Source organism: Kwoniella dendrophila, chromosome 5 (assembly GCF_036810415.1).
Source record: "Kwoniella dendrophila CBS 6074 chromosome 5, complete sequence".
Classification (NCBI taxonomy): domain Eukaryota; kingdom Fungi; phylum Basidiomycota; class Tremellomycetes; order Tremellales; family Cryptococcaceae; genus Kwoniella; species Kwoniella dendrophila.
In genome coordinates, this window is record NC_089480.1 from 1,589,807 (window position 1) to 1,603,354 (window position 13,548).

At 39.7% G+C, this 13,548-nt stretch overlaps 4 protein-coding genes across 4 annotated transcripts; 1 reads left to right on the plus strand and 3 right to left on the minus strand.

Moving 5' to 3' along the window:
• Positions 1–408: 408 nt before the first annotated feature.
• Positions 409–2,132, minus strand: L201_004424 (uncharacterized protein; the record flags this gene model as incomplete). Its single annotated transcript, XM_066220166.1, has 2 exons — positions 409–546; positions 618–2,132. The coding sequence occupies 2 exons, from the start codon at positions 2,130–2,132 to the stop codon at positions 409–411; spliced, it is 1,653 nt and encodes a 550-aa protein (XP_066076263.1).
• Positions 2,133–8,540: 6,408 nt separating this feature from the next.
• Positions 8,541–9,451, minus strand: L201_004425 (uncharacterized protein; the record flags this gene model as incomplete). Its single annotated transcript, XM_066220167.1, has 4 exons — positions 8,541–8,745; positions 8,820–8,958; positions 9,052–9,229; positions 9,314–9,451. 4 exons carry the CDS (start codon positions 9,449–9,451, stop codon positions 8,541–8,543), a joined length of 660 nt encoding a protein of 219 aa, XP_066076264.1.
• Positions 9,452–10,129: 678 nt separating this feature from the next.
• L201_004426 (protein disulfide-isomerase domain) lies at positions 10,130–12,064 on the plus strand (the record flags this gene model as incomplete). The annotated part of the gene is made up of 11 exons (XM_066220168.1): positions 10,130–10,222; positions 10,301–10,335; positions 10,402–10,410; positions 10,475–10,497; positions 10,551–10,591; positions 10,665–10,746; positions 10,811–10,889; positions 10,955–11,093; positions 11,157–11,381; positions 11,479–11,747; positions 11,821–12,064. 11 exons carry the CDS (start codon positions 10,130–10,132, stop codon positions 12,062–12,064), a joined length of 1,239 nt encoding a protein of 412 aa, XP_066076265.1.
• Positions 12,065–12,367: 303 nt separating this feature from the next.
• Positions 12,368–13,542, minus strand: L201_004427 (2-deoxy-D-gluconate 3-dehydrogenase; the record flags this gene model as incomplete). The annotated part of the gene is made up of 4 exons (XM_066220169.1): positions 12,368–12,547; positions 12,629–12,706; positions 12,808–13,324; positions 13,493–13,542. 4 exons carry the CDS (start codon positions 13,540–13,542, stop codon positions 12,368–12,370), a joined length of 825 nt encoding a protein of 274 aa, XP_066076266.1.
• Positions 13,543–13,548: the final 6 nt, after the last annotated feature.

Below are 13,548 nucleotides of genomic sequence, written 5' to 3' on the forward strand. Positions count from 1 at the left end.
GCAACCCAATATAGATCTAATAGTACACACTCTTGTATGAACCTCAATTTGTGCACCTTCCAAATGAATATTATGGGATTCATACTGTATACATATTATACTTCACAAGTTATATGTCTTCGTGATTATCACGAATAAATCGATTATCATATTCTCTATATTCAAGAAATATTGTCCATTTATTGTATTATATTGCATTGCTTCTGTGGAGCCCTTCTCAATCGTCCATCGTTACTATCTCGACCATTGTCCCAAAGTGTCCTGAATACCTCCATACGAGTAGGGCTTCTCGTCACCTTTATAATGATCATCGTTACGCCTATCTCGATAATCGTCCGTATCATCAATCTCAGCTCCCAATATACCTCAATTCAGTTCGCATTCCAACTTGTCATCAAATAGTTTGAGCTATTCTTCCATATTTTTCAACTTTCTTTTCAAATTACCAACTTCACCTTTCAACTTGTTCACCAAATGATCTTTTTCAGCTACCTCCTTTTTAAGTGAAGATGCCAAAGCGGTAGCTGATTCAAGATCCGCTTCCATCTACAAAACAAACAAACAAATAATCAGCTTCGATGCGTTCTGATTAATCAGCACATTTGAAATGGACTCACCTGTGCAGCTATTTGTTTCTTTTTCCATCTAAATTTCTTTTGAGCGACAGCATTTTGTTCTCTTCTTCTCTCACCATTCCTTCTTTGACCCGACTCCCCATTGTTTGCATTTGATTTGGTTGTTCTATCAATCGTTCTTCTGGAATTTCTAGTTCGTAATTTCTTCGAGAATGGATCACTATGAGAAGGACTAGATCCAGTAGGGGAAGAAGGTTCTTGTTTGATCATTTCGGTATCCTGAGAAGAAGGAGAACTTGATCTAGCTCTTAAACTAGTTGTTGAAGAAATTACGGAAGATACAGTTTGATTTCGTCGATTTCGATTGTTTTGCAAATTGTATTCTATTTCCATCTCCTCATTCTCTCCTCCATCTTCTTGATCATTCTCAGTAGGAAAATTTTTGTCATTACCAGTTTCTTGCTTGCTATCGCTATCAGAAGCGGGCTCAAACTCAGAATCGGAGTTTGGTGAATAACATGATTCAAGATCAGGTTCTTCCGTTGCAAAAGATCGCTGGGGTGTTTGTGGTTGATCATCAGAAGAAGATGAATGATGGGAAGGAGTTGTACGTGTGACATCATCGGCCGAAACCACATCACGAGGTGATGGTCCGTTGATCGTATCGATGTGTGAAGCTGGTTGCTGAATGGTGGTTGTTCGTGGGAGTGGTGGTGTGGAGATCTGCACTTGGGGCAAATACAACACCTCTGATTGATAAGCAGGTCCTTTGCCAAGAGGTTCTGTATTTACATCACCAGCTTCTACTCCTAAGTGATTTGGCGAGGTTACTGTAACTGGAGTAGGTAGACTGGTTCTGCTTTTGAAACCTATGACATTATCTTTGTTCCGTTTGGGGGTATTTGGCTCGCTGATTGTTTTATTGTATCTTCCTCTCATACCCATGATATATGGATATGTTGTGTGACTGCGTTGCATAAGGGCAGCTTCTATTGGAGCTAAGGCATGATTGGTATTCCTGCTCTTAGTACGACTGAAAAGTTCAGGATTTTCGGGTACGAAAGTATAAGATCTAGTTTGTGGAAGGTTTTGGTTGCCTACATTGTCGTATTTTGGTGCTACAACTGACGATGAGGATTGATGTCTTCGGAGGTTGGGACATGGGTACACAGATGGAGGCTGAGGTTGTGGGAGATAAGGTAGATCTTTATGCATTTGTGGTAGAGAATAAGTATTCCATGGATCAGCAGGTGGATGTATTTTCCTCTCACTTGAGCTAGAGATGGCGCCACCAGCTAGAACGTTATTAGAGATTCGAGCGGCAGTATGAGGATCCAAACAAGGTGTACTGGTTGATTCATTTTGCTCGGGTCTACATGTTGGTGGTCGAAGCAGGTTTTGGGCATCATTATGCCAATCTTCCACTTTTCTTTGAGGATAAGTCTTATCTAATGTGAGACCTTGAAGTGGATGAGGAAGTTTGGACTTGGATGAGCGAGATGGCTGAGTGCGTGTAGGTATAGATGTATTTACACGAGACCGATTGATTGGCGACATGTCAGGATTTGAGGTTCGCGTATACTGTCGAACATTGTACTCAAGCTGAACGGAGCCGGAAGAAGAGGTAGCAATAGATGGGTCGTGAAACTATTCCTGGAAGTTAGCGATATTCTCGTATTATCAGATTTGAACTTGCCTGCTTTTGCTTCTCCTTTATTGATGGTCGTCGAGCGATGAAAGGGGGTGTATTAGTCGTGTGTGTACTTGATATGCCTCTTGAAAGCGAGGCAGACCACCTGTTAACGTTGATTGCGGGTTGATCGGTCAGAAACGCCGATTCAGGTGAATATGTTTTTGCAGAAGCAAGCGTGGAGACTGGAGTAGACCCTGAAGAGGGCAGAAAGTATCCTTCGTTTGGTTTTGAGCTGATGGGAGAAATGAGTGTGGAAATTGGAGGGAGTGTAATCGCTTTTTCATGCTGAGGAGAAGTGTTTGGAGTTTTGGCATTAGCCAAAGCGGTGTCAGCAAGACAAGATAAACTGAGATCTAAAGTTGTATTGGGTGATGCTTGTGTCGCTGTGGGCTGTCGGCCATCCTGTGAGATTCGCGGCATAGTGTGCTTCGAGGCGATTGGTGTTGAGGTGGGAGTTATTGGCTGATTGCTTTGTATCTGCCGATTGTTTGTGATAATTGCAAGTGCTGAAGAGACCGCTTACAATCTGAACCGGTTGAATCAGGGTATTTTGAGATTATTATGTGAATTGTCGAGATTGCCAGAATGAAAGCATTAGGTATACAAGCGATAAGTAGGAGCTTCAAGAAAGCAAGATGAACATGAAAAGATGTTGAGTATATGACGATGAAGAAACAGATTTTATAGTTGGGCCCGATGTGGGTGATCCGGTCGTCCGGATAGATGTTGCAAATGAAGTATTATGTTCTAGACGCAAGAACCAAGAAGTCGCAGCATGTACTCGTGCTGTTCTGCATGCCCTAAGGAAAACAAGTGCGACAGTTCAGCATCCTTTTCATATTTCTCCTTCCATTCGCTTGGGCAGAGATTATGTTTAATTACTTTAAGCCTCAATATACTGTTTTAAGGGGGATTGTATGAATTAAATCAAAATGTACAACGCAATGCATTGATACTCACAGGTTTGCAGAAGTAGAAAATCAATAATTTCCTTTTTGACAAGAAGTACCGATGTCCCACGCTTAGGGATGTAACACCATGTTTGAGCGAATAGTCAGGTGATCACGAGGGATGATGCGAAGATACATAATACAGTTGTGTATGAATCCATGTTGCCAACGCAATTGGTTGAGCGTAGCCCAAAAATCGTTGTTGATGATGCAAATACATTGAAGTAAAGAAGTCATTGTCGGAAAGGTAGGCCGTCATTATTTTGTAGATGAATAGTTTAAGGGATATATAGCAGATTGAGATATTTGATCAGCACGGAACACTCGTTTATGATGATATTAACCCTCGTTCTGACGATGACAAGAGCGACAAGATCAACGCAAAGGCCATGAAGGAGAAGAGGTTGGACATACAGAATGGAATGTGTTACAGGAAAACTCCGATACTCACCTTGCTGATATGAAACCCCTGAGATAAGGTGCTAAGACGATCAAAAAAGCCGAGGTGTTTCCGATTGTACAAGCATGTCTTCAGCTAACCAAAAGGAGAATAAGTAAAATGTTAAGAGTAGGAAAAAAGAAGAAAGTGAAGAAGAAGAAGCGAATGAACGACTTTCTAAATTGCCAGACCAGATGATATCACCTGAACTCAGTAAATGCTGGAAGTATGTGAAATATCCTATCTTTTGTGATTATGTATCGTGCATGATACGTGATCCATCAAAAATCCTGTAGAAGAGTCTCGCCCCGTTGATCATTTTTTACCTTTGATTCCTTCTTGACCAGCAACTAAAACACCCAGCAATTCTTCCGCCGCATCATTCAACTTTCTCACTGTCTTATTGTATACACACCATCATTCATCATCACTCAATCATTATTCGATCAAAATCATGTTTACCATCAAAGAAAGGTATTTGTTCTCACCTCCTTTCCAGGATTAGCATTAATCCAGTAAAGTGGGGCAGTGTATTCTTCTATTGTGATTTGCATTGATGTAGGATGACTGGGATTTAACCTTCATTACGACATCAAGATATTTGGAGTTGTCGTTGATGATTCCAGTAATCGATTGATGGATCGGCCATCAATACTGCTTATGTCTCATGTAGATCCGCAGTTTCATTTGATTGATTATCTTTTGGGTTCGACAGCGCCCTTCACAAACGTTTTATGGTTCAAAGATTGTCAAATCCCTTCCTTACTAACGTGTTCTCTGCTGTAAGAGTATTGTAGAAATGAGTGAGATCGTGTTGCTACATATTAACGGATGACGCTTGGAGAATCAGCACCTTGGCATATCTCATTCCTCGACGGAAAAGAGTAATTCGCCTAAATAACAACGATAAGCGAGCTTGATCATGAAATAAACGAATAAACAATGATGGAAGGTAGAAGTGGGGGAGGGAACCATCAGTCAGGACATACAATAGTGGATCCTGTAATCCTAAATAATATCATTCCTTTTGTATCCTAAAACTTGTTTCTCAGGTAATTCAAATCTGTTGTGATCAAAGTTGTAAGATCATTGTGTTTCGTAAGCCGTCCTTTGACAATGATGAATAGTTTGTCCTTGTGTGAAAGTGATACCCTATATTTGTTGTTCTATCCCGGTCTTTCGGAGTTGTTGCATTATACTGTCAAGGTAAATAGTATTTTGTTTACAACCCCTGAGCATGTATCTGAAGTGTGTTGATACCTCTCGGAACATGTAAGAAATGTTGCCAACGCTGTTATAAACTATCACCGTAAACGTGTATCTCGTCATCAAGTGATCAAAAGAATTGACATAGAGAAGGTCTCGTTCTGAAATCTAGATTATACTCGGACATCTACTAAAGATAAACAGGGTCCGTGAGTATGTGATATCATGATCGTTCAAAGGAGGGTATTTGCGTTTATGAAAATCGTTGACGAGATACCCTCAAAGGATAGCTTGTTTCGGTAAATGGCTTACCTCAAATTAATCCCTTCTGTGTGAAGTAATCTTTGATTTTAAAGACGTATTGAAGTATCTGTTGTAATAGGAACAAGAAGGTAATTTATATTGATTGTAAACAAAGATGATTGATTGACTGATCGGCATTGTTTTTGGGAAGGAGCTGTACATCAAATGTCGAAGTCTGGTTCCTTAACGGAGATGAGACGATAGGAATCCCATATCCGGAGACAAATTCGATAAAATGGGATCAACAACATATATATATCGAAGATTACCTTAGTTTGTGAATTGGTTCGTCTAGATTTACGAAGCACCAAGTCGGTCTACATTTTCAGATTACAGGATTCATGCGATTACATGCATATCGTAGACTGATTTCATGATTATCCTCTTAGACAAAATTTACAGTACATAGACAAGCATGAGCATCTAAAGTGTAACTAGCATTTCATGTTCGGCATCGAATTCTCATGGGCTACATTTTGTCTACGTCCTCTTGCTCGATATATTGTCTGTCTACTTTGCTGGCTTTTAGGTGGAAATTGTCTACTTGCTCAGTCTACCTGCTCAGCATTCTGTCTACTTGTTCGAAAGCTTTATCTACCTGTTCAACAACTTATCTACTTATTGCTCGAAATCCTGTCTACTTCCTGTCTCTCATTCACAAAAATACTGTCCACCCACTCGGTATTGCTCGAAATGGTGTCTGATCTCCCTTATACTGCTCGATATACTGGCAGCTTGTTCGATTTCCGTATGAATTTAACCTGACGACGCCTGAAGTTGCTCGATTTTGATCAATTCCTTTGCGTACCCTTCAGCTTGTCCAGACTTTTATCTGTCATCTCGATTTTCCGCGTGTGTATCTCGATTTTTAGCATGAAATATGAATTTTTCTCGCCCGTCCGTCCAGGTTTCTAACTTTTTCAGCTGAGAACTGTCAATTACCGCGCGAGATACCCAGTTTACCTGAATATTCTCCTATTTACGTCGATAAATTGCTAAAAATCACTAGAAATCACTAAAAATCGTTAAATTCATTCATTCTGCTTGCTATAACGGCTGGTTTGTCCGGAGAATCGCTGGACATGTCACTTTGTAAGTCATAACCGTAGGATAATTTACTTTATGAATCACAACCATACTTTGTAACTTTTAATCATGGTTGGTGACTCACAACCCATACCTTACGGTTTATAACCATGCCTTATGATTCATATTCATGCTGAATGTCTAAATATCCCTAGAAATCTAGTGGATTATCATGTTACTGTCAGGTATCATGTCTGAATTTTATGATTAATGCCTGGATATCTATAGGTATACTATGCATACCATATGGTACTGTCACAAAATCATTGTATACCTGCAAAATACCTTTCAATGGCTGGGGGTTTTAGGGGGTTAGGGGGTCAAAAAGACGACGAGTTACGGTTTCTTGTACAGCAGTCATACTTTATAGTAAAACCTGTCACGTTTTTGACATTTTCGCTTAATCTCTGTCACCTTGACCACAATTTAACGATTTTTTCTTTCATTTGTGACCGTGTGACACGAAATGTGTTTTATTACCCGGTAAATCGCAAAGCAGTGGTCCCAAAGTGTCTTCGTACACTTCAATTCGATGCATTTTATGGGTTTGGCGTGTCTCGCAGCACAATTAACGGGTTTAGCACATCGAAACCTCTTAAACTACGTACTTAGAGGCATCACCCGACAATTATACGTACTTAGTTGCAACTTGACCATGAATCTACGTACTTAGAGGGATTGCATGTAGCTATTCATATGATTACACGAATATAATGTACCGAGATAAGGGATTCACGATTTCTGCGTACTTGATTCAGCTGCTATACGATTTTCACGTACTTGAGTGCGATTTATGCTAACCGCACTACGATTCTACGTACTTGCTCGTAGTTGCTGCTCACTCCGGTCAAAGATCTATGTTTGGGTCCGTTTTTAGCTAATTCGCTCGTATTTCTTCTGATTTCGCGCGTCTCGCTTGTTTTACGTCTGATTTTGCTCAGTCCGGTTTCATCGTCTGCTCGAATCAGTATGTTAAGGATTTCTACCCTTTATTTGCATGAGTCCGCTAGGCTATCACCAACTCCAGGTCCAAGATATCTAAATTGACCGTTTTCTGGCCTTTGATCGAATATGTACCCATAATTCTCCGCAAAAAATCTAATTCTGCCATTTTTCTTGACTAAATATCTTATTCAACCATTTTCTGCCCTACATCCGTAAAATGCGCTCATAACATAGGTCAAAACATCTTAATCAACCATTTTTAATGCGCGAATATCTAATTCGGCCATTTTTTATGAGTGAAATATCTAATTCAACCTTTTTGTTCACTTTGCCTTCAGATGTTCCAATCACTTACATTTCGTGAATATCTTGTCTGATTATTTGGAAATCACCCCTATATCTCGTTTTATGCACCCGTTTTTTCTTGATTATCCATGCAATCATTTAGACATTCTCATCATATTTCCACGGTTTTAATGGAAATTTCCTTGGAAAGTTTGTCCGGTATTCGCTATTTTGTCCACCAGATATCTGGAAAAATACAGATTTTACTGGAAATTTCCTCTAGTGTCCACCGATTTTGTCCATTGAATCCCTGGTAATTTACTTATTTGTCTTAAATTTTGACCAGTGTCCACCGATTTGTCCACCGTACATGCAGAAAACGCATATTTTGCTGGACATTTCCTCCAGTGTCCACTATTTTGTCCATTATCTTCCCGGTATGTGCATATTTGTTCAAAGATATTGTCCAATGTCCACCATTTTGTCCATTGACATATCTGATATATACATATTTATCTGAAAATATCTCCCGTATCCACTATTTGTCCATTTACATATCTATCATATACATATCTGTTCATCATTTTCTCCCATACCCATATTTCTGCCTGCATTTGTATAACATACACATATTTGGCTGAACAATATCTCTAGTACCCACTTTTTGGCCTGCATTTATTTGTCTGGTATATACATATTTATTCAATTAAATTTTCTTGCATTTTTCAACATTCTACGACTATTTTTGTCCACCATACACATATTTTTGTAATCAAATAAGGGGTGTTCAATTATCATAATTTGATATATATATCTATATACATACATGTAATTGACCGCCCCCGTGTCTATATAACACTCACTCTTTTCACTCTTATATATATCCATGTACCAAAATAAACACATTTCTTAGCGTCTGATATTTCAACAAAGGACCTTCTCATGCGTGTACATCACGATCCCTTCCACTGTAAGATACATTACTAGACACAGCGTTTATGAGTTATCACTTGCAGGATCTATCTGGCTATGTCAAGTCTTGCTGTCACTTATCCTACCTACTTCAAAAGGGCAACTCTCCATCTTACGGCTTCATAACCCCAGCCAAAATGGATGACAGCACTAGCCAAAACCAACCAAACGCTTTGACCCCAATAAATAGCTATTGCACTATCATCTTCATCGTCCGATACGATGTTGTTGGATTTCGATACTGCATGTCCGATTATGGCTGCTTGAGCTATAAATCCTATCCAAGTGAAACTGAGAGCAAGAACAGCAGAATTTAAGTAAGCTGTTCGCTCTAGAGATCCAAATGCGTATACCAGTCCACTTACCAGAAACAAACTGTGACAGAGATAAAGTGAATCATAGCTAAGGCGTACAACTTATCGTTATTCGGCTCGGGACTCTTTCTAAATGAGTATCTAATCGTATAAGCATGATGCGCTCCTGTAATCAAGACCAAAGCGAAAGCTATAATATCGATATTACGCTGATCAACGTTTATTCCCCTCGTGTCAAGACAGCAGGTCCCTATGTTGCAGATCAGAATGTCATATCACGCACCCACAACACTAGTAACAGCGACTTTACCCAAGTTGAGATTAATATCATCTGGTACAGGAAACCCAAAGTATCCAGATGGTATCTGATATTGAAATCCTCTAAAAATACAGCCTAGTTTACCGGTTATAACTAAATTCGATACGTTATATCCACAGTAATTTTGGGATCCGAATCGGATCTGTATAGACGACGAGCATTAGGACAGCTTGCTTTCTTCCAAATGAGGTACAAATATGAGAATAGTTAACCTTGCTGGACTTACCACTTGTGAATGTGTACTGACCGAAACATACCAGACCGAATTCGCACTTGAAAAGGCTGCTATAGCTAATAGCACAGCGGATAATAGTGGATAACCAAGATGATATGGAAGACCGACTGTTCTATCTGGAGCACCCATCTTGATTGATGAGGTTAGAGTAAGTAATTAGGCAGAGTTAGATGGAAAATCGTGATGAGTAAGTAGATTAGCTGTGGGCTGTGATCGATTAGTCAAAATGAGCTGCTTTGATGCAGGGTTATCTATCTGTCTGATCGTCGTGCGGTGTTGTGATAGAATGAAGGATTATAGTGGGATGAGATGAGAGATTATTGATAGTTGGCAAAATAACTTCGGGAAATCAATCTTATAGGTCAGAGTGCTGGTCTCATATGTACCTCTGAATTTCATTGAAAGCGGACTGCTGGCTGTCGATAGGGTCATAGCGAAGACCTACCTCCTTTACTTCCAGCTGTGAAAGGATCCTGAGAGCTGTAACGAGCTGAAATAGATGAAAGGATTCTGACGCTGCGTTCAATATGTTTCGCCGCATTGTGAAATAAAAGTATGATGCTAGATTGACAAATTTATACTTAAAATTCCATTCTGCTTGACTAGCTAGCGCTACTACTGGTATCAAGTTCGCTGCCACGTTATTTCGAGATCTTGCTTATGTAAAGTTGTGACGTGGAGCTGGAACCATAACCGTTATCATGATGACACACAAACTAATATCATCTGCAGGATACTCTCGATATTTGTACATCTTGTTTCTCAAACTTCTGCGAATCATCAAGATCATCCTCGCGTAAATCCAAGATGAAGTTCGCAATCTCATTTGCTGCGTTCGCTTTCGCTGCTCTTGTAGGAGCGAGTAATGTCATTGATTTAGATACCAAGAATTTCGAACAAGTAAGTATCCTTTTGAATTCTTCGGTAAATTTCGCCGATTGCTAAGCAAACAAGCTGATATTGATTTTCGAATTTCAGTATGTAGGTGGTGATAAACCTGCTTTAGTTGAATTGTGAGCTTGTTTCTGCTGTACTTCCTTGTCTATGAGCGACTGATTAATAATCCCTCTTTCCTATAGCTACGCTCCGTAAGTTATTCTTTTCAAGCGGCAAAGCGATTTCTTACTGATCAATCGGATTTTGCCAACAAAGATGGTGTGGTCACTGCAAGAACCGTAAGCTATCCCTTGTCACATCTGAATCTTCACATACTGATTTGGTAATATAGTTGCTCCTGTATATGAACAACTTGCCGATGCTTTCCCTTCTGTAAGTTCACCAAATTGGCTAGAAATCGCTTAAAGATATCCAACACTCATACCGCTCGAATACGCTTTGATAGGACAAAGTCGTCATCGCAAAGACAGATGCCGATGGTGTTGGACGTGATCTTGGTTCCAAATACGGTGTAACTGGTTTTCCAAGTAAGTCCATGCCCGTATTGAAGGTGATCTAAAGAATGTTGTGCTGATTAGTCGTTCTACAAAGCTCTTAAATGGTTCCCTAAAGGTTCTCTCGAACCAGTAGATTACACTTCCGGAAGAGACCTCGAAGCTTTAGCTGGGTTGTGAGTGAATAAATCTTTGTGGGCATTATATTGTGATTTACTGAAATGTCACAAATTTCACACAGTGTCGCTGAGAAATCAGGTGTCAAGTCAAAGATCAAGCCTCCTCCTCCTCCTATGGCTGTTCAACTTGACGCTGGTAATTTTGATGAGATCGCTTTAGATGATAACAAGAATGTTTTAGTGGCTTTCACTGCTCCTTGGGTAAGTTCGCTTGACCCCATCTTGCTCGGTACTATTTTATGCTGACATCAACACATCATATAGTGTGGTCATTGTAAAAACATGAAGCCAGCTTATGAAAAAGTTGCCAAAGCTTTCCAATCTGAATCTGATTGTGTTGTTGCCCAAATGGACGCCGATGCTGCTCCAAACAAGCCCGTTGCTGCTAAATACGACGTTAGATCTTTCCCAACAATCAAATTCTTCCCTAAAGGATCTAAAGAACCTATCGCCTACCAAACCGGTAGATCCGAAGATCAATTCATCCAAGTAAGTATCGACACTTCAACATGTTGTGCCTTTTCTAGGCTCTATGGCTCACATGCACCTGATGAGCGAGCTGATCTGGTTGTTTTACGCTTAACAGTTTCTCAACGAACACTGTGGTACCCATCGATCCATTTCCGGTCTTCTCTCCGAGACCGCTGGTAAAGTCTTGACACTTGATACACTTGCTTCCAGCTTCTTCACAGCTTCACTACCTGAAAGACCTGATGTTCTCGGTAAAGCAAGAGAATACCTCGCCACCTTAACCGGATCCGACAACAAGACAACTACTTCTGCTGAATATTATGTTCGAGCTATGGAAAGAGTTATCGAAAAGGGTGAAGGATGGTTGAACAAAGAACAAGCTAGGTAAGCGTATACATTGGGTATCTCTATATAGCACCTCAAGAAGTTGAGCTGATAACCGTAAACTCAACGATAGAATTGCTGGATTACTTGCATCACCTTCATTGGCCCCAACCAAACTTGACGAACTTAAAATCAAAGCCAACATCTTGTCTTCATTTGCTGTTCAAAAAGCAGCTGAAGCAGCTGATGTCGCTGAAGATGTATATGAACAAGTTGTTGATGCTGCCAAACAAGTTCCTCAACAAGCTAAAGACGGTGTTGACTCATTCGCTGATGCCGTTCAAGATAAAGCTAGAAAAATCAAAGAAGAGCTTTAAGCCTGAAAATACAAGAATTCAGATGCGGCACAATCGAACAGAATAGAAGGGAGATTGTCCTTGCAGCGGATCTACCAGTCAGAAGGTAGAACGGATTAGCGCACATGAGAATGACAGAACAAATACATGCATAGCATACCCTAAAACAACATATCCCAGCTTTGATGATTCGGTTGCAATCGAACATGCTTATAGCCTTCATATTAACATAACTTCTGCTTGGTATGTTTGATGAGACTGCCAGACTGGATAAGGTATGACTACATGCTGGTTCAAGGTCTATGAAATACAAAGGAGATACATTTATCGAGCCATCCATCCACCATCAACTACTAAAGTTTCACCTGAAACGTAATCTGAGGCTTTTGAAGCTAAAAATACTACTGCACCTTCGAAATCACCTGGTGTACCCCATCTACCTGCAGGAATTCTTTCAAGGATTTGTTTTGACCTTACTGGATCAGCAATTAATGCTTCGTTCATCTGTATGAAGTTCAATATGTCAGTAACATGATTCTTGTCTTGAGAGTATTGATTCGGGTTGATATAAATTCAAACACTTACATCAGTAGCAATGTAACCTGGTGCAATACCGTTTACACAGACTCCTTTTGATGCCCAACCGTTTGAGAATGATTTGATCTGAACGGAAAAAATGATGTTAGCTGAATTCGTCAAGCATTTCATATGGAACATAAAAGCAGAACTAAAAACAGCTAGGAACAAGGAATATCGATACTTACCATACCTTGTACACCATGTTTAGCAGCTGCATAAGCAACGACATTCAAACCACCTTGATAAGCAACCAAAGAGGAGATATTTATGATTTTACCTCTACCTCTTGGATTAGCATCTACACCACCTTCTGGAACAGGTTCACCTGCAACACCACCTCTAGATTCTAACATATGTTTACCTGCATCTCTAGTTATAGTGAAAACAGTATTCAAATTAACTTGTAAAACTTCATTCCAATCTGATTCAGGGAAATTTTCAACTGGATGTCTTCTTTGAATTCCACCACAATTTACAACAATATCTAATACTCTTGTTTTAACTATATCTGGAATTAATTTTGAAACTTGTTCATTTGAAGATAAATCACACACTACAATATCTGCTTTACCACCTAATTTTTCAATTTCATCTTTTGTTGCAGTGTTTTTGGTATCACGTTGTACTAATATTATATCTGCTCCAGCTTTAGATAAAGCTACTGCCATTCGTTGTCCGATACCTCGAGTAGCTCCTGTGATACTGCAGAAGTTAAATATGCAAACGATCAGTCGTACAAATCGGAGTAGATTGTTATCGTATCGGTACAGAGATATCATTGAAGAGATGATTAGGACAACCACCAAATACGGAATCACCGAAGAAACTCGTTCTTCGCCAGACGGACAACAAGAACTTTATATTACTTACAGAGCGGTTTTCCCCTTCAATCCGAACAAATCTTCAACGTAAGATGACATTTTTGC